Source organism: Brachyhypopomus gauderio, chromosome 15 (genome assembly GCF_052324685.1).
Source record: "Brachyhypopomus gauderio isolate BG-103 chromosome 15, BGAUD_0.2, whole genome shotgun sequence".
Classification (NCBI taxonomy): domain Eukaryota; kingdom Metazoa; phylum Chordata; class Actinopteri; order Gymnotiformes; family Hypopomidae; genus Brachyhypopomus; species Brachyhypopomus gauderio.
The window spans coordinates 15,042,183-15,066,184 of record NC_135225.1 but is presented as its reverse complement, the minus strand read 5'-3'; the positions used below and the strand labels follow the sequence as shown (position 1 = coordinate 15,066,184).

At 42.4% G+C, this 24,002-nt stretch overlaps 1 protein-coding gene and 2 long non-coding RNA genes across 9 annotated transcripts in view; 2 read left to right on the top strand and 1 right to left on the bottom strand.

Moving 5' to 3' along the window:
* The window catches only part of LOC143476379 (uncharacterized), a 26,559-nt gene extending 6,245 nt beyond the window's left edge, over positions 1-20,314 (bottom strand). For 2 of the 7 annotated variants that reach the window (XM_076974555.1, XM_076974560.1), the window contains exons 1-9: positions 20,152-20,308; positions 13,183-13,284; positions 12,730-12,947; positions 12,593-12,654; positions 11,883-11,967; positions 11,746-11,807; positions 5,007-5,091; positions 4,870-4,931; positions 3,216-3,344 (exon numbers count right to left, since the gene is read on the bottom strand). In XM_076974555.1, the coding sequence (XP_076830670.1) occupies positions 3,216-3,344; positions 4,870-4,931; positions 5,007-5,091; positions 11,746-11,807; positions 11,883-11,967; positions 12,593-12,654; positions 12,730-12,947; positions 13,183-13,204 (725 nt within the window). In that variant the 5' untranslated portion in view covers positions 13,205-13,284; positions 20,152-20,308. Of the gene's footprint in view, positions 1-3,215; positions 3,345-4,869; positions 4,932-5,006; positions 5,092-11,745; positions 11,808-11,882; positions 11,968-12,592; positions 12,655-12,729; positions 12,948-13,182; positions 13,285-20,151 lie in introns of all 7 variants that reach the window. The other 5 variants (XM_076974556.1, XM_076974559.1, XM_076974561.1 and 2 more) reach the window with 5 other exon arrangements.
* On the top strand, positions 15,755-17,687 carry LOC143476724 (uncharacterized). The gene is made up of 2 exons (XR_013121370.1): positions 15,755-16,595; positions 17,323-17,687. It is a non-coding gene; the product is annotated as an uncharacterized LOC143476724 (long non-coding RNA).
* Positions 18,278-24,002, top strand: LOC143476382 (uncharacterized). The gene is made up of 3 exons (XR_013121286.1): positions 18,278-18,323; positions 23,009-23,159; positions 23,324-24,002. It is a non-coding gene; the product is annotated as an uncharacterized LOC143476382 (long non-coding RNA).

The following is a 24,002-nucleotide window of genomic DNA, read 5'->3' as shown; positions in this document are numbered from 1 at the left end:
CCGGAGTGGCACGCTTTGAGGGGGGGTTATGTCACGTAGGGCAACGCCCCCTCTCGTAGCTGCCACTCTGGGTTCCCTTATGTCCGTGTTCCCTGCCTGTTCATCCCGCCCAGCTCATTTGTCTTCAATAAATCTCGCTCTTCTCAGCGATTGTGTCCGTCTTCTCGCTCCGGGGCGCGAGCCTCGTTACAAATTTTTAAATAATCTTGAAATCTTTCATTAATATAAAATTCTGTACTCAAAATAAACTCAATGGCTAAAATATATATGTTTTTTAACCTATCTGCATATTTTCCATTAAGTGCATACACCCCCGCATCCCACTGGAAAATGGTTTGATCCAGCACCGACCGTAACCGGCTGGTACCCCCACAACAGCGGGAAATACAGTGGTGGATAGTTAAAGTAAATACAGAAATCTGGAGCGCAGAAAAGAAAGGAAAACATTTACCTGACGAACTTTAATGTTGCATTGTGTTCCAGGTTTGAAAAGTGCTGGAATTTAGGCTAAAATACTTGAAAATGCTTGAAAGTAACTACTTCGTTTCACAACAAATAGCTGTCTGACTGAACAGTTCTCGTGAAGACGTTAAGATTGGGCGTTTTGAAAATAAACAACCATTAAATAATGTGATAAAAAGTGAATTATTTCGAGTATATGTATAAATATTTAACTTAATTAAGTTTAACGTGCTGGAAAATATTGAAATTGACCTTTAAAGTGAAGTACAAGTGCTTTAATTCCACATTATAAAGGTGTATGAACCCTGCAAACATGACTTTGTTCATTGCGCTGAAGCGCGTCGCGCGCGAAGTTACAAAAGTCAAGAGGTGCACGACCTCGCATGGACAGCACGCGAGGCCCTCGCACACGGTCGGTGCCACTGCGATTACGTCATTTTCGCGCGAACCCTCGCACCGCTCGCGACGCGTCAAGTATATAACCAGTCAGCTGTCAGAAACAGCTTTGATGTGTGGCTATATTATATACTATATGACCTAACAGAAGGATTGTCAAATGACGAAATTCAAATGACGTGCGCCGGGGGGTGGGGGGGGGGGGGGGGGGTGGGGGACATTAAACTTTCTTGTCCCGGGCCCTAGCAAGACTGTCAACGGGCCTGTATATATATACACACACATACAGATAAATATATATATATTAGTGGGCCAGTCTGTCAGGAACTCCCGGGCCACTTTTTCTCCCCAGTCCGCCCCTGCTGGTCCCTGAGAGACTTTTATAAAATCTAAATCTAATTCAGATCAGGAAAATCTCCAAGAAAATCACCAATCTCATCAACAGATCCACATGTTTGTAGAATTTCAGTTTGCCAGCACAACCTCCAAAACCATCACCTCAAATGTCATAGGGACCAGAGTTGTATAGTAACGAAGTAGAACTACTTCACTACTGTACTTAAGTACTAAAATGCTGTATCTGTACTTTACTGGAGTATTATTTTTTCTCCTACTTCCACTTTTACTTCACTACATATTTTCCATCAGTTTAATACTTTTACTCCGATACATTTTTTACGTGCTGTATAGTTACTCGTTACAATTATAAACATGTTAGCTGGCGCTGTCACCGGGTCAAGCGATCAGGCTTATGAGAAAACTGCGCATGCTCCGGTCGCGTCTCGTTTACTCTGCTGCTGCCTTCACTGAACACTTGAGCTTCGTAATCTAGGTTCACTTGACACGTCGTGACTGCCGCAAGGGTCCGCGCGGCAAAAATTATGCAATCGCGGTGGCTCCGCCAATGCGCGTTGGCCACGCGCGCGGTTGCGTCGCGAGGTTGTGCACCTCTCGATTTTTGTCCGTGCGAAGTTACAAGGTGAAATTCATGTGCTTGTAGCGCACTTTGAAGGTCCATTTATTTTCCAACACCTTCAGCTTGATTTACATATTTATACAAATACACATATATTCGAAATTATTCCAAATAATCTCATTAAAAGAGATGGTACCGTGTTTGGTAACAGCAGAAGAGCGCAGTAAGCACTAGTTAGGTTAGATATCTTAGCTAACTAACCTAATTATGCTCATGGCGTGCTGCAGAATTCACTTAACATTAGCTGGCAATAAAGGTGACGTGCTGACTAATCATGTGTCCATTTTTATAGTGTAGTGTTTTTATAGGGTAAGGGCATTTATTGAGGGTAAACGCAGGGCAGTAGGCTCACCCTTAGAATCCGACGGATGGATTTTACGTCCAAAATACACCTCGTTTTCTCAGCTAAATGAAGGCGAATTTGTACTTTTGCGTCAAACCTACGACGTAGCGGGACATAGTGTCACGGTGAGGGGGCCGGGTCGCCACCAGAGGACGCGCATCCCGGTCAGCAGCCGATCCCAGCACACACCCCCGCGCACGCAACCACACCCACAGTCACAATCACCATCATACTGAGCACCTAATTCTTGTTTACTTTGCTCTTCTTAAGCCCGCAGGTCGTCTGGTCCAGTGCTGCACATTGCCGCTACATGAGCGTCTCTGCGTGTCCGTCACTGCGTTCCCTACCTGCGTGCGCGCTACGAGCTTTACCTTGCATCACTTGCGGTGCGTGCTTTAGGAGCCTTACTAGTGTGCGCTACGAGCTTTACCTTGCATCACTTATAGTGTGTGCGCTAAGAGCTTTACTGGTGTGCGCTACGAGCTTTACCTTGCATCACTTGCAGTGTGTGCGCTAAGAGCTTTACTGGTTTGGTTGCCATGGACAATAAACATCCTTCTGTTCAACCCCCGTCTCCAGCTGCCTCTGTCCCGACGCCTCCGGCGTCACACATAGGTTATCTGTTTTTTGTGTACGAAGTGTTAACCCCAGTTTTTTAAGTACATACAGAACACTTGTATTTGTGACCTTTGACATCTTTGATTTGTAAGTGATATATAAAAACAATTGATAATCAAACTTTGATGGCTTTCTTTAATTAATTCAAAACACAATACTTGTACTTTTTACTTTCGGTACTTGAGTAATACATTTTAGACTAAACTACTTGCAATACTTAAGTACAAAAAATGCTGAATACTTCTGTACTTCTACTTAAGTAAAGTTTTTAAAGAACACTTCAACTTCTACTCAAGTCAATTTTTTGATAGAATTGATAGAAGAATGGGTCTTGAATACTTTATACAACACTGATAGGGACTAATCTGCAGGTTCACAGCTTTACATAGAAGGAGCAAAGGGCTAATACTAGGCCAGTACCACCGGGCGTCTCTGGGGCCGTGCGATTGGCCAGCTGACCGAGCTTCTCTCCCGGGTTGCTGAGCTGGTGATGGTCTTCTTGAGAGACGTTCTGCCACTTCTCTGTCTGCTGTTCCAGGCAAACGTGCCCTAGATTCGACCGTGAATTAATGCATTAGTTAACATGAACAACACATGAAGTAACACATTAACAATAATTAACTAATGTTAAGTAAACATGTAACAGTTGCATTAGTTAATGCTGTGTTTATATCAAGTGCAGGCTATGTGGTGTTGACTAACTAACATGAAGTAATGCATTAGTTAACATGAACAACACATGAAGTAACACATTAACAATAATTAACTAATGTTGTAACAGTTGCAGTTCCTGTTTTGGCTCTTTGTTGCTCACACCTTTTTAGAGCTTTAGTGTTAGTGTATGTACAATGTAATATATTCCTTTAAGGTCGTACCAATATGTTACATTCTGATGTATGTTATGTAAATTTGTCTTTGTGTCTTGCAAGGACTTGCACATGCCATTGTGACGCTGTTGCGCTGGAGGAAGGACGAGACACGAGTCCAGTCTTCTTAAACGAACGATACGTTTATTTATACAAATAGCGCAGTCAGCGCACGTAGAACACAAAACAGGAACGTGTACGACTCTAACAAAGACGAGCACGGGACACTGTACGAACGCACATTAAATAGACAAACCACATGATCCCCGAGTGATGACGAGCCACAGGTGAAACTGATAATTACACTCGGACACAACCATAACCACGATGATACATAGACGCAGACGACTGGACGTAGGCGACATAAACACACGCCCAGAGGGAGTGGTCAGGGGCTGTACCGTGACAGAGCCCCTCACCAAGGGCACTACCCGTCCCGGGGTGCCAACAGAACTGAATGCCCCGAACCCACGCCGATGGGCGGACCCGGAGCTTTCAGTCCTGTTAGTTTTTTATTACTTCTGCTTTATTTGTGATGTCATGCAAATGTGTGACACTTTTAACAAGTCATCATGGATTTAGAAATTGTAAAAATGAACAGAAAACATAATAATAATAATAATAATAATAATAATATACACACACACACCAAGGTAAAATTTCATTAAAAACCCCCCAACCAGCTCTTCAGTCCTCCTAACATCCCAGTGAGTCTGACAACATGCTCCAGGAAAGTTTATGGGATGGACTCAAACAGGAGGTCAAGGGAATGGCTCAAACAGGAAGAATCAGAAAGTCACATGTACAAGTTGACCCGACAGAAAACATCAGGATGGCACTAGAGGTTTAAACATAGCAGAGGGGAAAAACTGGTCCACTTCACTGCAAAACAAACTGACTGGCTTTAGGTTTCCCTGTAGGTAACGACAATATAGTCTGATTTAATGCCATTCGTGAGGGATGTGCCCAGTTTACAAGCTAAAATATTGGTGTCACTGGTCCTTGAGAGTCTTTTATAAAATCGAAATCTAATTCAGATCAGGAAAATCTGCAAGAAAATCACCAATCTCATCAACAGATCCACATGTTTGTACCATTTCAGTTTGCCAGCACAAACTCCAAAACCATCACCTCAAATGTCATAGGGACTAATCTGCAGGTTCACAGCTTTAAACAGAAGGAGCAAAGGGCTAATCCTAGGCCAGTACCTCTGGGCGTCTCTGGGGCCGTGCGATTGGCCAGCTAACCGAGCTTCTGTCCGAGCTTCTCTCTGAAACAAAACAGTTCAAGTTGAAAGCAGTTCAGCCATGGGAAAAATTAACCACCAGAAGCTGTAATGACCAACCTGGAACTGACGAGGCTGTATGCTCTCCACGCTGTCCGACCTCTCCCTGAATGTCACCCGAAATGTGGGCTCTGTCGTCCTTTTGCTGACCAACATCGAACAACAGGAGATTTAATACAATGGATGAGAGTACGTCTATCTGAAGTAGGAGAGGACTTTGATGCTAAAGTCGAAGGTGATGATGAATAATAAATCAACTTCATTGACATCAGTATGAAGCGTGGATTCAATAATTGACCAGGAAGTAGTTACAAAGGGAATGGCTCAAACAGGAAGAATCAGAAAGTCACATGTACAAATCGACCTGAGAGAAAATATCAGTGTGACGGGCAGGGTGAGCAACTCAAAAAGGAAGCGATCACGCCAAGTCTCAGGGAAAGAGGATGGTTTAATAGAAAGTGTGCAAACCAAAAACCCGTGCATTGTTCCAAATGAAGGAAATAATAACCAGCAGTCAACTGGTACAAAGACAAGACGTATATAGACGAACAAACGACCCTCAGGTGAGACGGATCACGGGTCCCGCCCACCTGAGGAACGAACATCACGTGACCAAAAACAGGACCGCTGCCGCTGTAACCGGGGGCGACCGGTAGGGGGCCCCCCCACAACGTGACAGACCCCCCCACCAAAGCCGCACTCCCCTCCGGATGTGCGGCTTACAGCGGCAGCACACAAAACACAACAAAGGGGCGGGAGGGCGGGGACAAGACAGGGACCCGTTCCCTGCCGTCCTGAGCTGAAACACAAAACACAAAACACATATGCTCCTCGTCACAGGACGCAGACCAGGCAGGGACCCGTTCCCTGCAGTCCTGGAGCTGAAACATAAAAACACATAAGTTAGCTCGCCTCCTGGGCGGGACCCTGGACCGACCGGGCCGTCAACCAGACGATAACCACGCCCCGGTCGGTCACAGGGCCCTCGCGCCCTAACCGGCCTTAGGCCGCTTAAGCCCCACCGCTGTGTGCGGACCGGGAGCACATGGCCCAACACACGTCACAGGTGTGGATGTGTGCAGGCCGCCACACTGGGGTGCGGCCACAGCTTCCACAAACACCTCCCGAACCTACCTCCTTGCTCGGAGCTGACCCCTGCCCTTTTCGCTAGGGGTCACCCCAGACTCCTGGGGAGTGAACCCCTCCCGGGGCCCCTCATCTCAAGGTGGACTCCTCCACCCAACCCAGGAGCGCCAGAGACCAGGGCCCTGGCAATCCGCATCAGGGACACGCTGGTCACCCCGAGCTTGAAGGGGATGGTCTCCGCCTGGAGACCCCACTAGGTCCGGGAGTGCCGCAGTCCACCTCCAGGAGCGACCTGCAACACATCACACACACGCACACAGACGACACATAACACAAAACGCGCACTGCTCCGACCACTGACCCCCCTTTTACACAGGGGGGAAGGGACCCCTTCTTGGCATGAGGAGACACCCTGTCCTTACACCCCAGGCGTCCTCCGCCTACAAAGGGGTACAGGGGCTCCTCTTTGCTCAGGGGTCCCTCCCAAACGGTCAGGTCTTCTGATGGAGCAGTGCCTTCTGAGCCACATGTCGTGGCTCAGGAACCCCATAGCTCCCCCCCAAAAACATATTTAGGGGGGGCCCCTCCGGGGAACAACAAAACAAAAAACACAGACACTACATTTAACATATACGCACCCAAGGTGCCCTCCGTGCCACATCCAGTGGCACGGGACCTCAAATGGACCCCTCCCCACACACAGTGAAGAGGGGTGCAAGAGAGGAATTACATAAAACAAAGCACGCTAACTCTAGGACAAAATGAACACGCAAAGACAGAACACAAACAAACGGACAGGACCCACCGATGCGCGCGCTCTGCGGAGCGTGACGCGCCTACTCCAGCTCTCTCTCTCTCTCTCACCGTTCTCCCACGGGATCCGCAGATCTTTGGAGAGAGAGAGAGAGCTATACGCGAGCGGCTTGCGCGTCACGCCCACAGCGACGCGTCTCTCGGGCGCAGTCGCTCACCCCCGTCACCGCGGGATATCGGGTGAGCGAGGCAAAAGGCACCGAGAGACCCTCGCGTCTAACGCGGTCTAGCGTGCGGCACGCACCGGTGGACCCGACTACATACACACACGAACACCACCAGCGAAACACACACCACGACACTCACACACTCGCTCACGTCCGCGTCGTTATTAAAACACAACGTACATACACACACATACAGACGATAACGAACAACGGACGTGCGCAATGTGAGGCACCGGTAGTTTCGCTGGGCGAGAGCGGAGTCTACCGGTCCCCAGCTCTAGTCACCGCCGTGTGATTTTACGGGTTTAAACACAAACAACATTTAAACACGGCGGGACGAGTGGGGACAGACTCAACACTCTCTCAGACAATACACGACAAACACACAGCACGTAGACAAACACTTACCACGAGACATGACCACGAACAAAGGAGAAAGCAAAGGAGACTGGCGGCTTCCGAAGGTGGCTGGTTATTCTGTGACGGGCAGGGTGAGCAACTCAAAAAGGAAGCGATCACGCCAAGTCTCAGGGAAAGAGGATGGTTTAACACTAGAGCTCCTAGAGAAGCGAAAAATTTCACAGGGCTTGGTAGGGTCCATGTAGCCCACTCCCCTGCTGTGAAGGGATTAACGCCCATTGTCTTGGTAATGCGGTGGAAGCGGCTCTCCCCCAGCTCATACGCCTGCCAAAGCACAAGCTGGCTCACCCCCAAGCTCATATGACCAAAACACCAAACGTGATACTTCACGAAAAAGTTGAAGTTACAAGCAGACTGTATGTTACCGATACTACAACAAACGGCAGAAAATTTGTAGACTCGTGTTTCAAGTTACAATTCAATCGCACGTAGAGACGACAGTTTCTCTAATGAGTCCCGTCAAACAATAAAAATAAATAAAAATGTTTGAATCTTGCTCTTTGTATATTTCATATACTATACTATATAATATTTGTTGTAATCAAACACTTTCTGTTTCCGCGTTTGAATTCGCGTTTGAAAAGCTAAGAAATTATATGGCGCAATTAGCTTGATGCTAATGTTATATAGGAAATCCCATATCATTGCTAGCGAAAATTAGCATGGTCGCGTTGCATCACTGCATCACTGATAAATGTTGTGATCTAAACAGCAGGCTGGAAAAGGAGAGGAAAAGACAGGAAAACAAATTCATGTGCTCTCTATCTATCTATCTATCTATCTATCTATCTATATATATATATATTTGTGTTAGAAGCATTTGATAGAAGCATTTGTGTTTCTGCTTGTTTGTGATCTAAACAGCAGGCTTGAATCTTGCTCTTTGTACATTTCTCATACTATCTATCTATCTATCTATATTTGTATTAGAAGCATTTGATAGAAGCATTTGTGTTTCTGCTTGTTTATGATCTAAACAGCAGGCTTGAATCTTGCTCTTTGTACATTTCTTATACTATCTATCTATCTATATTTGTGTTAGAAGCATTTGATAGAAGCATTTGTGTTTCTGCTTGTTTATGATCTAAACAGCAGGCTTGAATCTTGCTCTTTGTACATTTCTTATACTATCTATCTATCTATCTATATTTGTGTTAGAAGCATTTGATAGAAGCATTTGTGTTTCTGCTTGTTTGTGATCTAAACAGCAGGCTTGAATCTTGCTCTTTGTACATTTCTTATACTATATCTATCTATCTATATTTGTGTTAGAAGCATTTGATAGAAGCATTTGTGTTTCTGCTTGTTTGTGATCTAAACAGCAGGCTTGAATCTTGCTCTTTGTACATTTCTTATACTATCTATCTATCTATATTTGTGTTAGAAGCATTTGATAGAAGCATTTGTGTTTCTGCTTGTTTATGATCTAAACAGCAGGCTTGAATCTTGCTCTTTGTACATTTCTTATACTATATCTATCTATCTATATTTGTGTTAGAAGCATTTGATAGAAGCATTTGTGTTTCTGCTTGTTTATGATCTAAACAGCAGGCTTGAATCTTGCTCTTTGTACATTTCTTATACTATCTATCTATCTATATTTGTGTTAGAAGCATTTGATAGAAGCATTTGTGTTTCTGCTTGTTTATGATCTAAACAGCAGGCTTGAATCTTGCTCTTTGTACATTTCTTATACTATATCTATCTATCTATATTTGTGTTAGAAGCATTTGATAGAAGCATTTGTGTTTCTGCTTGTTTATGATCTAAACAGCAGGCTTGAATCTTGCTCTTTGTACATTTCTTATACTATCTATCTATCTATCTATATTTGTATTAGAAGCATTTGATAGAAGCATTTGTGTTTCTGCTTGTTTATGATCTAAACAGCAGGCTTGAATCTTGCTCTTTGTACATTTCTTATACTATCTATCTATCTATATTTGTGTTAGAAGCATTTGATAGAAGCATTTGTGTTTCTGCTTGTTTATGATCTAAACAGCAGGCTTGAATCTTGCTCTTTGTACATTTCTTATACTATCTATCTATCTATCTATATTTGTGTTAGAAGCATTTGATAGAAGCATTTGTGTTTCTGCTTGTTTGTGATCTAAACAGCAGGCTTGAATCTTGCTCTTTGTACATTTCTTATACTATATCTATCTATCTATATTTGTGTTAGAAGCATTTGATAGAAGCATTTGTGTTTCTGCTTGTTTGTGATCTAAACAGCAGGCTTGAATCTTGCTCTTTGTACATTTCTTATACTATCTATCTATCTATATTTGTGTTAGAAGCATTTGATAGAAGCATTTGTGTTTCTGCTTGTTTATGATCTAAACAGCAGGCTTGAATCTTGCTCTTTGTACATTTCTTATACTATATCTATCTATCTATATTTGTGTTAGAAGCATTTGATAGAAGCATTTGTGTTTCTGCTTGTTTATGATCTAAACAGCAGGCTTGAATCTTGCTCTTTGTACATTTCTTATACTATCTATCTATCTATATTTGTGTTAGAAGCATTTGATAGAAGCATTTGTGTTTCTGCTTGTTTATGATCTAAACAGCAGGCTTGAATCTTGCTCTTTGTACATTTCTTATACTATATCTATCTATCTATATTTGTGTTAGAAGCATTTGATAGAAGCATTTGTGTTTCTGCTTGTTTATGATCTAAACAGCAGGCTTGAATCTTGCTCTTTGTACATTTCTTATACTATATCTATCTATCTATATTTGTGTTAGAAGCATTTGATAGAAGCATTTGTGTTTCTGCTTGTTTATGATCTAAACAGCAGGCTTGAATCTTGCTCTTTGTACATTTCTTATACTATCTATCTATCTATATTTGTGTTAGAAGCATTTGATAGAAGCATTTGTGTTTCTGCTTGTTTATGATCTAAACAGCAGGCTTGAATCTTGCTCTTTGTACATTTCTTATACTATCTATCTATCTATCTATATTTGTGTTAGAAGCATTTGATAGAAGCATTTGTGTTTCTGCTTGTTTATGATCTAAACAGCAGGCTTGAATCTTGCTCTTTGTACATTTCTTATACTATCTATCTATCTATATTTGTGTTAGAAGCATTTGATAGAAGCATTTGTGTTTCTGCTTGTTTGTGATCTAAACAGCAGGCTTGAATCTTGCTCTTTGTACATTTCTTATACTATCTATCTATCTATATTTGTGTTAGAAGCATTTGATAGAAGCATTTGTGTTTCTGCTTGTTTATGATCTAAACAGCAGGCTTGAATCTTGCTCTTTGTACATTTCTTATACTATCTATCTATCTATCTATATTTGTGTTAGAAGCATTTGATAGAAGCATTTGTGTTTCTGCTTGTTTGTGATCTAAACAGCAGGCTTGAATCTTGCTCTTTGTACATTTCTTATACTACCTCTATCTATCTATCTATCTATCTATCTATCTATCTATCTATCTATCTATCTATCTATCTATCTATATTTGTGTTAGAAGCATTTGATAGAAGCATTTGTGTTTCTGCTTGTTTGTGATCTGTGATCTCTGTGATCAGAGACTTTCTGGGTGAGGCTGCTGCCTCAGTCTTGCTCTGTGAATTAACATAATAAAGGGTGATGTTTGGCTTTGCTAATTGCTGGCAAGAAGGAGAAGAAGGAGGGGTGATGTCCTCAGAATCCTGAATTCTCAGGAGTTCTAGTGTTAATAGAAAGTGTGCAAACCAAAAACCCGTGCATTGTTCCAAATGAAGGAAATAATAACCAGCAGTCAACTGGTACAAAGACAAGACGTATATAGACGAACAAACGACCCTCAGGTGAGACGGATCACGGGTCCCGCCCACCTGAGGAACGAACATCACGTGACCAAAAACAGGACCGCTGCCGCTGTAACCGGGGGCGACCGGTAGGGGGCCCCCCCACAACGTGACAATCAGGATGGCACTAGAGGTTTACACATAAAGGTTAGCTTAGCAGAGGGGAAAAACTGGTCCACTTCACTGCAAAATAAACTGACTGGCTTTAGGTTTTCCTGTAGGTAACAACAATATAGCCTGATTTAATGCCATTCCTGAGGAATGTGCCCAATTTACAAGCTACAATATTGGTGTCACTGGTCCCTGAGAGTCTTTTATAAAATCGAAATCTAATTCAGATCAGGAAAATCTCCAAGAAAATCACCAGTCTCATCAACAGATCCACATGTTTGTACCATTTCAGTTTGCCAGCACAAACTCCAAAACCATCACCTCAAATGTCATAGGGACTAATCTGCAGGTTCACAGCTTTAAACAGAAGGAGCGAAGAGATCATTGAATGCCAGTACCTCTGGGCGTCTCTGGGGCCGTGCGATTGGCTGGCTGACCGAGCTTCTCTCCGAGCTTCTCTCTGAAACAAAACAGTGCAAGTTGAAAGCAGTTCAGCCATGGGAAAAATTAACCATCAGAAGCTGTAATGCCCAACCTGGAACTGACGAGGCTGTATGCTCTCCACGCTGTCCAACCTCTCCCCGAATGTCACCCGAAATGTGGGCTCCGTCGTCCTTTTGCTGACCGACATCGAACAACAGGAGATTTAATACAATGGATGAGAGTACGTCTATCTGAAGTAGGAGAGCACTTTGATGCTAAAGTCGAAGGTGATGATGAATATTAAATCAACTTCATTGACATCAGTATGAAGCGTGGATTCAATAATTGACCAGGAAGTAGTTACAAAGGGAATGGCTCAAACAGGAAGAATCAGAAAGTCACATGTACAAATCGACCTGAGAGAAAATATCAGGATGGCACTAGAGGTTTACACATAAAGGTTAGCTTAGCAGAGGGGAAAAACTGGTCCACTTCACTGCAAAATAAACTGACTGGCTTTAGGTTTTCCTGTAGGTAACAACAATATAGCCTGATTTAATGCCATTCCTGAGGAATGTGCCCAATTTACAAGCTACAATATTGGTGTCACTGGTCCCTGAGAGTCTTTTATAAAATCGAAATCTAATTCAGATCAGGAAAATCTCCAAGAAAATCACCAGTCTCATCAACAGATCCACATGTTTGTACAATTTCAGTTTGCCAGCACAAACTCCAAAACCATCACCTCGAATGTCATAGGGACTAATCTGCAGGTTCACAGCTTTAAACAGAAGAAGCGAAGAGATAATTGAATGCCAGTACCTCTGGGCGTCTCTGGGGCCGTGCGATTGGCTGGCTGACCAAGCTTCTCTCCGAGCTTCTCTCTGAAACAAAACAGTGCAAGTTGAAAGCAGTTCAGCCATGGGAAAAATTAACCACCAGAAGCTGTAATGACCAACCTGGAACTGACGAGGCTGTATGCTCTCCACGCTGTCCGACCTCTCCCTGAATATCACCCGAAATGTGGGCTCTGCCGTTCTCTTGCTGACCGACACGTCCAAAACTTTTTTTTCCTGACTGGCCTTCCCGGTGGTCACAATACCCTGCTGCCCACCGTGGCATCCCTGCGACTTGTAAGTCGAGGTGCCAGGACTCTCACCCTCTCCACTCAGTTCTTCTAGGAAGGGGATTGTGGGAAAAGGGGGTAGGGGGTAGTTGTTTGCCATGTGCATTGTGTTTATTAGTGCTACTACACCCTATTTTATTAGCTTCATCTGCTACAACAGAAGACAACTTTGGAGTCACAGGTTTAGCTGCTGGTAAAATGTCAGAGCAATCTAAAACACAAGCCAAATCTGGGGAATGGCATTTAGCCAGACAGTGGTTTTTTAAAGGAGTCTCGTATGTCTCACCAAGACATTTCTTGTCAGCCATCTTTAGCTAGATAACTAAAGTAGCCAATTCCGTGAGCTTTGCTGCAGTTGTCGATGGTGTCAGAACCTATAGGATGTGTCCTGAAAAAAAAAAGAAAATCCTTAGCTGACCAGGAAAATCAATTACCTAGATGACAAAGTTATTTGTTGGAAAGAAAGCAATAGCATTTGCTGATTCATTGAGTGTGACACTTTCGCTTAACTGAACAGTTACTAGAAACTAACTAAGCTTGCCAGTGTCTTGGACAGGGTTAGTCCAGCATTAGTCCAGCTAACATTAGATGTACACACATATTTCCAGCGGAATAATGTGCTATACAACTAGTCAATTAACCAACAAAAGAACATTTGACAGCAGAAATCAGCCTAGCTAACCAGCAACCTGGAAAACCTTTTCTGTAATGGTGTAATATTGTTTTGGGTAAACAATACAAAGAGGGAGAGCTATTCAATTGAGGTAGTTGGCCAGATAGTCAATTAACCATTTTTTTGAGGGAATTGACTTGAGAACTTTTTAAGCATCATGTTTTTTACTTATACTTTTACTTATACACCATGTTATACTTTAGGTGCCAGCTTATGTTAGCTATCTTGCTGTGAGGCTTTGCCAAGTTAGCAAAGTTACCTGTTTAAAATATACTTTCCAATCATTACACTAATGTAAAAATGACAAAATTAACTTTATAAACAGGTAAGAAAACAGAATACATTAACTAGCTAACTCATGACTTCAGACGCCTTCACAGCCCCCTCAACAGGTGTTTTGAAAACCTGAGCTACCCATCGAGCTGTGCTACTTTACCAGACCAAAGCTGAGACCAAGACTACAGTGTTAATGTAGTGTTTTTAAATGTTCAGTTTTATGTTTAAATAATTTGCAACTACTGTGCATCATAAAGAATATCATCGTTTAATTTGTTCTGTACTACTGTGTTTCAGCAATGACTTAATTGTTTTGCTTTCAGGTATTGTGTGGGCTGGCAGTACATGGACACACAGAGTGTGCGCATTACCCCATCAAAAAGACACCACTTACTACTGCAATACATGTTCATCAAACAAAACATTATATAGATAGATTTACATATAGATGATAGTTATACAGATTAAGGATCTGCTGCTAACGTCTTGGTGCCAGACACATGATGGTCAGAGGTCCTGTGAAGTCCATGTCTCAATTGGTCAGATCTGTTGTGGCAGCACAACGGGGTATTATACATTTTGGGTGTCAATTTTCATACATTTCCTGCAGGATGTACAATGTGCTTTTTTATGTATTTATTTTATTTATAAATGTGCTTTATTTATGGTCTTCCTTGTTGTTGTCTGACCAATTCAGAATATTGTAAATACATTTTTTCTTTATAAAAAGATTCTGATGTCTATGCTTTATATTTACAATATGAAGTTTAATTTGAGTTTGATTTGTTAATCACTTACAATAGGTTTCTAAGACATTCCTTAACCACAGCATTCCAGTAACCAAAACATGAGTTCATTAACTCTTATTGCTGAAAGTGCATTCTGATAAGCTAATATATTGTAACGTCTACCAATGAGCAGTGGTGAGGGGTGGAGCCTACAGGCCTCCCAGCAGGCTCCTTGGTGAGTTTCAACCTGTCTCCCTGGATGTGTGTTGTATGCGTGCTGGTGTTCCCCCCCCCCCCCCCCCCCCTCCCTTTTCCCCTTAGTGTCCATGTGATTTTGCCACTTGTTGTTGTTATTAGCATTCTGTTAATAAAACACTGTTAAAGTAAACATTGCTGTGATGGCTCATTCCTATCATCCTGACACAACGCCGTTACAATATCCTACAAAACTATCATACCTACAGTATTGAACCTGGAAGCATGTTCTGATAAGGCTATATAGCCTATATTTAATTTTCAGTATTAATAATGGAAGCACGTTGCCCTCTAGTGGCTGGCTGCAGTAAAACTTTTAACCCCGCCCATTCCCATGTTAGTGAACGGCCGGACGTTAACGCCGTTAACGGCCCACGACTACTTTTGATGTATATTTGATATATATTTTTTGTATGTAGCTGTATATTCTATCCAGTTAACTATTTACCAGGGGCTATGCTCTTATTCAACCTGACTTGGATTTAGCAAAAAACAAAAAAACAACACAGAGATTGCATAAATGTATTTATTAGAAAAAAAGTAATAGAAAAAAAGTGTATTTTACAGTTGAATGGGTAAAGAACAAGTTGCGGCAGTTCTGCAACTTCTTTTGGTCTACGCTACTGTTAGTACCACGTGACACTGAAGTGTCATGTGACGCCAAGCGAGCTTCCAATTGGCTGGTGACGAAATGTTGCTGAGCCAAATTGCTCAGGCGAGCGCACACAGCGAGATTTCGGGGACGCGTGCCTGAAAATATCAAACACGTTAGATAAATGTCTCACAGGCACAAGAGGCAGAAAATTTTGTCTCAAGCGTCCGCCGTTTGCTCAGCTAGTTGCTCGCTGTGTGCGGGGGGCTTTAACTTGTTCTTTCTGTAATCCAGCAGCATCAAACACTTCTGGTACTTGTTTCTTCTCTTAGGCCGTAAGGTGAACATCGAAAAGTCCTTCAGAAAAGAAATTCCCCTCCGCGCTATCCGAACCAAACACGCTTCAGCTCATAAAAAAGAACGAGTTATGTTGAGGTTTAAAAAAAAGTTTCGCCGCTCAAAATACAGTACTTATTTTGTTCGCAGCGTTTAATGGAAGGACTAGTGCCTGGTAGGCGTAATAACACTTTGGCTCTTGAGAGGTGCCACGGTTGAGACGTCATCAGAATGGACCAATCGGATCGCTGGTATGTCAGCTGAGCTAGTAAACAGAAGCAGACGTCGTTGTAGCAGCGCGTTGATCCAGCTGTACCGAAGAAGAGGAAATCTCATCCGAAAGTGTTCAAAAAAAGAAATCTTCGAAACATAAGATTTGTTACATGCATATATCGCCTGTTAAACATGAGGAAATACAGAATTTCACCAGCACAAGGTGGAATACTTTTCGAAATAGTCTTCGGCAGTGGCTAGAGTTGCGGGGCGAGTGCAGAGACGTAGCAGAAAGTTTCAAACACTCTTGAACTGGATTTGAAGAAATTCCCGATGATGCGGCTTTACATCCCACATGTACCGGAGGATTATTGACCAGCGAGAGATCGGAAGAACTAAACGGCGTCTCGTGCGAGAAACAGAGAGGGGAGATGACCAACAGGACCCCCAAACTACTGGGACTACTCCGACCAGGACACTTCGGTCCAGATCAAGCCTGTCCATCTCGAGCTCTGGCCCCGTTCTTCCTGACATCTGCATAATTTGCAAGAAAGGCTGCAAATTTGTCGTCGCGGGTGGCAGACGCCATAAAGAAGCTTTGACAAAAACACAGACTTTAACTGCAGGTAAGACTGTGTATCACCCTCTCCCCCCACCACACCTGTAGGTAGTCTATGCAAATGCATCCCATCCCCCAACACACACACACACACACACACACACACACAGATGTTGGGAGAAGTTGAATGACTATGTAGCCTACACTGCTACACAATCCTTGTATTTGTCTAATTCTAATACAGTATCAATGTATGTCTGAATTGCCATAATGTGATGTGTGTGGGTGTGAAATTACTTTCCAATACATAACATCCCTATGCCTATAATACCCCCCCCCCCCCCTTGTTTTGAGATCTTTGATATAGAATGAAGCACACTTTGACTTTAATGGGGTACTGGGTATGTTTGTATAAATGTCATAGCATGCCTGATGTTAATATGCCACTGAATACCTGTTTAGAATTGTGGCTCCTCAGCCTGATCCCCTGTCTGGTCAACACACTGCTTTACAGCAGCAAGCCCCTCCCCCGGTCCATTCCCCCACCCCCCACTGCCCCTCTCTCACACTTGTACACTTGGGACTGTCCCTGTGTGTTGCTGGGCAGCCTCAGCAACCAGACTTGTCTCTAGAGGTGTGTCCTGGCTGTGCTGTACATCTGTGTGCACAAGAAATCCTTTTTTTGGGTGCAACACCTAGCACCATTTTTACAACACCACACCACCAGGAAAAATGAAATCTTAATTTTTTTGCCTGCCTATTTATTCATCCTTTGTTCTTTTCTTTTGTACAAGGCAAGTTGCAGGAAGCTGCTGAAGTGAAGGATGACCAGAGCGTCCTCATTCACATCAAGGACAGAGACTGGAAGATGGAAATCTTCAAGTGACATGGATGACAAGAAATCCAGCCCCTCATTCTGTTCTACATGTCATACACTGTGTGTGTGTGTGTGTGTGTGTGTGTGTGTGTGTGTGTGTGTGTGTGTGTGTGTGTGTGTGTGTGTGTGTGTGTGTGATTTTACCTCTATTCTATTTGTGTCATTCCTTTTATTATGGTTATGTATATACATATATAAGTTTATGCCAGTTGATGTGTATGCCCTCATTGTTTTGATAGTTTTTTTATGTGTTGTTAGTGAATAAATGAATACCTGAAGGGTCCTTATTGATAATTATTGATATTTACAATTATTTCCATTTATTTATAAAAATGACAACATGAAAAGGTAACCTTATCATCCACTTGCTCCAGTTGTTTGTTCTATAAAGCACTGCTTGGAATTCATTTAGTCCCTGTTACAAACACACGGGTGGCTATCAATAATTATTGGAATTATTTCCATTAATTGATCAACTGACAACATGAAAGGTCACTTGCATAATTGTGATTTGTGCTGTAAATAAAACACTATTTAGTATTAATTTGGCCCAATTCAGAAATACATGAATGAGGATTATGATAATGCTCATTCATGTATTTCTGAGGGCCAAATAGTGCGTTATTGTATATAAAGTGGGCATAAAATAATATTAATCAATGATATTTTTGATAATTATTTTATGCCCACTATAAAATTATATTTTGGGAGATTTCTTTCTGTAGGTTATATTTGACAGCACTAGGCAGGTTGTCATTTTTTCCCGTTTGTTGTCGTAAATCGGTTACGTGATTGGTTTAGCGCGGTCACGCGATGTCTTTTGACGTCAAAATCATCATTCAGCGTGAGGAAAATAGTTCTTCAGAAAACGTCTCGGTTCAAACAAAGTACAGGATTCTGTGACGCGAAACATTTTTGGTAAGTGCAATATAACTTGATCATTTTTATCAGCTAACGGGCATGTAGTTCGGAGATCGCGGAGCGGATCAGAACGAAAACGGGGTTCACCTTACGGCCTATCTACTGTACTCTGAGTTAGAGGTCTGCACGCGGTAATCCCGCGGGACCCGTCAGAATATCTTGCGGAGCGGGACAGAATTTAATTGTTACTGGCGGGAGCGGGAGTTTAATTAGTCCAGGCGATGCGGGAGCGGGACCGCATATACATGTAGAAAAATCTAGAAAGATCTGTAGAAAATTAATTAATAGTCTAGAAAATTATAATAATAACAACGCAATGATTTCCATGCACAAGGAACAAGACGAAAACAACTAATCATTCAGTAAGTAAGCAATAAACTAATTCAAAATATTGGCTAAGCATCTTCATTCACGTGAACATGAAGTGTGCGTCATTTTGTCATTTTGATACCGAAATGACAGAGACTGTAGACGGTCAACCAGTTTCAGCTGTGGAAAATTCAATTAAAACAGGCGAATACACCACAATTAAGCCAACTACAGGAAAGTCTGATGTATGGAAGCCATATTCCATTGTAATTAATGGAGATGGAAATCGTCTACCATTTGCTTGTTGTGATATATGTTAGAAAGTGTTGGTGTACGTCACCTGACGGCGTGTGTTTGGACTGTAGTAAGAAATGGGATAGCGCGATCATCAATATATTGCTGTTTTAATAAATACATCAGAAAATGTCAAGTACTAAATTTTATTAATTCAATTCATATTAGGATTGCGGGCGGGGGCGACAGAAATGTGTATGTGGCGGGCGGGGGCGCGATTAAAACAAGCGTTTTATTGGCGGGAGCGGTACTAAAACAAGCGGGAGCGGGATTAAAACAAACGATTTTTTGGCGGGAGCGGGACTAAAACAAGCGGGAGTGGGATTTGAACAAACGCTTTATTGGCGGGAGCGGGACTAAAACAAGCGGGAACATGATTAAAACAAAGCGGAGCGGGATTTAAAAAGCAGTCCCGCGCAGACCTCTACTCCGAGTGCGTGTACATTGGCCTATCATGCCACAATCAGATAAATCCAGTCTTCTACGCTGTCCTTTCTGAGCTTCAGATCGCTTCCCTTTACGTGTCATTCTTTAACAGAGATAAATCCTTTCTTTGCAAATTCTTTATGCAACAGTATGAAATGTGTTTATTGCAATTACAAAAATCCTGTCAGGTTACAGACAAATAATAAACAGAAAAACCAAATCCTGTCAACTACACTATTGTCAAACTACTGTAAGGTAACAGGTTAATAATAAAATCCTGTCAAGCAACAGGCTAATATTAAAATCCTGCCAGGTAAAAGGCAACAGAAAACTCCTGTTAAACAGACTAACATAAAATATATTGTCAGGCAACAGGCTATTAGAAAACTCCAGTCAAACAGACTAATGGAAAAATCCTGTCAGGTGACATGCTAATATAAAACCCCAGTCAGGCATCAGGCTAATATTAAACTCCTTTCAGATAGACTAACAGAAAAAAACCAATCCTGTCAGGCAACAGGCTATTGGAAAAATCCTGTCAAGTAACAGGATATTAGAAAAATCCTGTCAGGTGACACGCTAATATAAAACCCCTGTCAGGCATCAGGCTAATATTAAACTCCTTTCAAACAGACTAACAGAAAAAACAAATCCTGTCAACTACAGTAATGGAAAACTACTGTTAGGTAACAGGCTAATATAAAAACCCTGTCACACAACCTAACTTTTTTGAAGTCTTGTGAAATAGACCAATAGAAAAGCCAAAAAAGCAGAGCCAGTTTAAAATTAAACCTACCTTTAACTGCAGCTTCTCTGTTGTGGCTTCACACAAATGTAATACACTCTCTTATATCGTGACTTTCCCCTCCCCCATTGGAGTGGGTATGGGAGAGAGATGTACAGTATGTGTGTGTGTGCGTGCGTGTGTGGGGAAGGGGGAGAAACATTCAAAAATAACTGTCACTCTAACTGCTTCTCTGAGTGGAAAACCCTTGTTTTAGTGTGATTTGCACCATTCAAACAAACAGTCGTAGTTGGGGACAAATTTTATAAATTTTTTGTGTGAAAGAGGACCCCTTGCTGATGATTTTGATTTATTTTTGTGTGGTTTCACCAAAAATGACTGATTTATGACAAGTTAAAAACACAGAAAAATCTCAACAAAGCTGATTCTGATACTGAGAACTTTATATGGGGGCAATTGGGTCACTTTTCTGTGTCTAGGGCCAAACAAATGGAGTGGGTATGGGTCAGAGATGTACAGGATTTGTGTGTTTGTGTTGTGGGTTTGATAGACGTGTGTGTGGGAGAGATGTATGTATGTTTGTGTGTGTGTGTGTGTGTGTGTGTGTGTGTGTGTGTGTGTGTGTGTGTGTGTGTGTGGAGTAAGTATGGGAGAGAGATGTACAGGATGTGTGTATATTTATGTTTGTGTGTGTGTCTGTGTGGAGTGAGTATGGGAGAGAGATGTATGTGTGTGTGTCTGTGTATTGTGTGTGTGAGAGAGATTTTTGATCATTTTTCATGTCAGCACACACTCTAACTGGCAGTTAAAATAAAATATTATACATGTACAGTACAAAATCTTCTTCTGGATTTATACAGTTACATGTGGTTAACCAAACCTGCTTGTCAGATTTCTGAGACGATGTAAGAATCAGGAGATACAGCCATAGAAACTTAAGACCAATGCACTGTATGCACAGTACATTCTATCGCCTGACATGCCAAGTTCACAGGATGATTATAAAAATATTCTACAGTAAAAAATCTTCTTTTTCTGGATTTATACAGTCACTTATGTGGTTAACCAAACCTGCTTGTCAGATTTCTGACACGATGTACGAATCAGGAGATACAGCCATAGAAACTAAGACCAATGCACTGTATGCACAGTACATTCTATCGCCTGACATGCCAAGTTCACAGGATAATTATAAAAATATTCTATAGTAAAAATTCTTCTTCCTTTGGATTTATACAATCAAACCTGCTCGTCAGATTTCTGAGACGATGTAAGAATCAGGAGATACAGCCATAGAAACGTACAATACATTCTATCGCGGCGACATAATGTACCTACCGCATTATTTTTTAAGGTGGAACGAAAAGTGCGAATAAAGCCTGCTTTATACCTCCGGACACGGACGAATTTCGTCCGTCCGTACCAAACGTAGCCTCCGTAGCGGGCCACTATACCTCTTTCCGGTTCCAACGTTGTTATGATTTTTAAAAATACATCCTCTAGAGGGCAGTATAGTCAAATTTCCGGCACCGGCGCACCAGCAATCCCCTCCCAGCTGTTTTTGCATCGCTGTTTATCGCGATGACCTGGCACCGTAGCAGAATGTAGCCTCTAACCAACTCGCAAAGTTTCTCTTCTAACTCGAGCGTCATTTTTTAAAGTCCAGTACTCTTCTTCATTGATTTTCCCGAATTGGTGTACGTCCGATGCTTCTGACTCTCTACTGCCCCCTGATTTCCCGTTTATATTGCTCCGTTGCTACGGATTCGTAAGCGCTCTGGCAACGGACCCACTGACGGATGAAACGACCTCCGGAACCGGACGAAAGGGTCCGTATCCGTAATTACCGTAGGGTGTGAATGGGCCTTATGACACTGGCGAATAAGGAACCAACTTCAGCCTCGTACACAGTTTTGCATTAGACTGGCCATGTGTAATCCCCTCTGAGTATCGGTCTGTCTGGGTCTGTCTGGGTTGAAACCCCATATGTCCCACTTCCTTTGTCCTCAGAAGCCAATCACATCCTCCGCATCATCACCCTCAGTCCTGCCCAAGCTGCCCGCCTTGTGGTTGTAGTCCTGAAGGTTCAGCCTAGTGTCCAGGACCTGTAGGCCATAAGGTGAAGACGTTTTTCGTTTAATCCCGTTCCCATATATGGGGCGCTAAATAATTATTTCTTTAATAAAATGAACTGTTGGTGCAGAGCGCAATAGTAAAAGTTCTCCATATATAATCCTGCAGTTTTTTTTATTCGTGTTTTAGGGCGTACTCACACTAGGCTCTGTGATCCGGTTCCCTGCCGAAGCACAGTTCGTTTGGCTAGTGTGAGCGCTCCAACCGGGCCCGGATCAGTTAACTGTGCTCGGGCCCGCTTCAAGAGGTGGGCCAGGGCACTATTCATGTGGACTCGGGCACGGTTCGCTTCTAGTGTGAGCGCTATCCGTGCCCGGGCCCGCTTGGTGCCTCGTCTGATTGGTTCATTTCGCTGGAACTCAAACATGACGTCAGTGATGCGACGCTCACGTTAAACAGTCATAGCAGCAAAGCGATTAGCAGACAATCGTTGTGTTAAATTATCGATAAATCTGTGTTTGCACCGTGTTTCTGCACTCCCAAAACGACTCCAAAAATACAATAAAAAGAGAATCGTGAACTCCATAGTGTTGCGTCAAACGGTGGCTTGGCTTAAAGGGTGAGAGCCAGAGGATAGCAGAAACATAAACATTGCATAGAAATTGAGTTTGAGAAAATTCCCGAAGATGCTGGGTATCTTGCTACCCGCCGTTTTATAGACAAAAAGCGCTTGGATACGACCGAGAAGCGAGTCACCCATTCTTTTGAAGCTCAGGATATGGACAGATGCGAGTCTCTGCCATAACCTGGTCCTTCTACATCTTCCCCAACAAAGAAACTTAGATCCAGGACGGGCTCGCCAGTCCCTTGTATTGGTCCTGTGCTTCCTGCATTATGCACAATATGCAAGAAAAAGGACAAGTATCAAACTGTTGGAGGCAAACGCCAGAAGGACCATCTGTCACAGGCACAAACCTTTTCAACAGGTAAGTAAAAAAATACAAAGTTATAAAAATGTATTCATTGCATTAATAACATGTGGAAGGCAAAGGAGTAAAATAATTTATACAAATTAAGCAAAAGAATATATATATATAACTCACACATATCATTTTGTGATCATCCATTACTGTTTTTATGTTGCGGGCAGGATAAATTGAAGAGGAGGTTAGCCCGTGACTTCCCCCAGCTGGTGTTTTACTCTCCCAGCAAGCGCAACATGTGTCAGATGGTTTTTGTTGAGACATTATCTGCAGATACATTGCTAGACAGGCTACCTCACCCATTAGACACAGGAACAACACCTGAGTCAACTGAGGTAAGCCAAACTGAAAGTGACTGTGAAAAAACCCCAAGTACAACAGCTTGTCAGGAACAGTCAAGTTTAGGTGCCTCAGTGAATGCTACAGAGGACACAAGGACACTTTATAATGCAGCACTGATTTTAAAAAAGCTTTTGCGTGACGCTTCTGGGATGACATGCCCATGGCCACCCACATCAGATGACTTACATGTAACTGAAGCAAAATCTGTTGTCCCTCTCGAATTGTATAATCTGATTTCCTGGATGACCAGAGAACACCAACAGAGTGGAAGAAATTTCTGTCAGATGGAACAAACAAAGAGACACTGGCAGAATTTCTCTGTGTCGTATGGCAAGCGCGTACACCAGCGTCAAGGTCAGGATTCGAACCTCCCACTGTTGAGGGCCCTAGGGCTTGTAGCGCAACGCTTTATCCACTGACCTACAGCAAAACCTCTTTCATTTAAGACGTTTAAGCCTTTATAAGGTAAAAATATATTGATAATAAAATTAAATAATAAATATC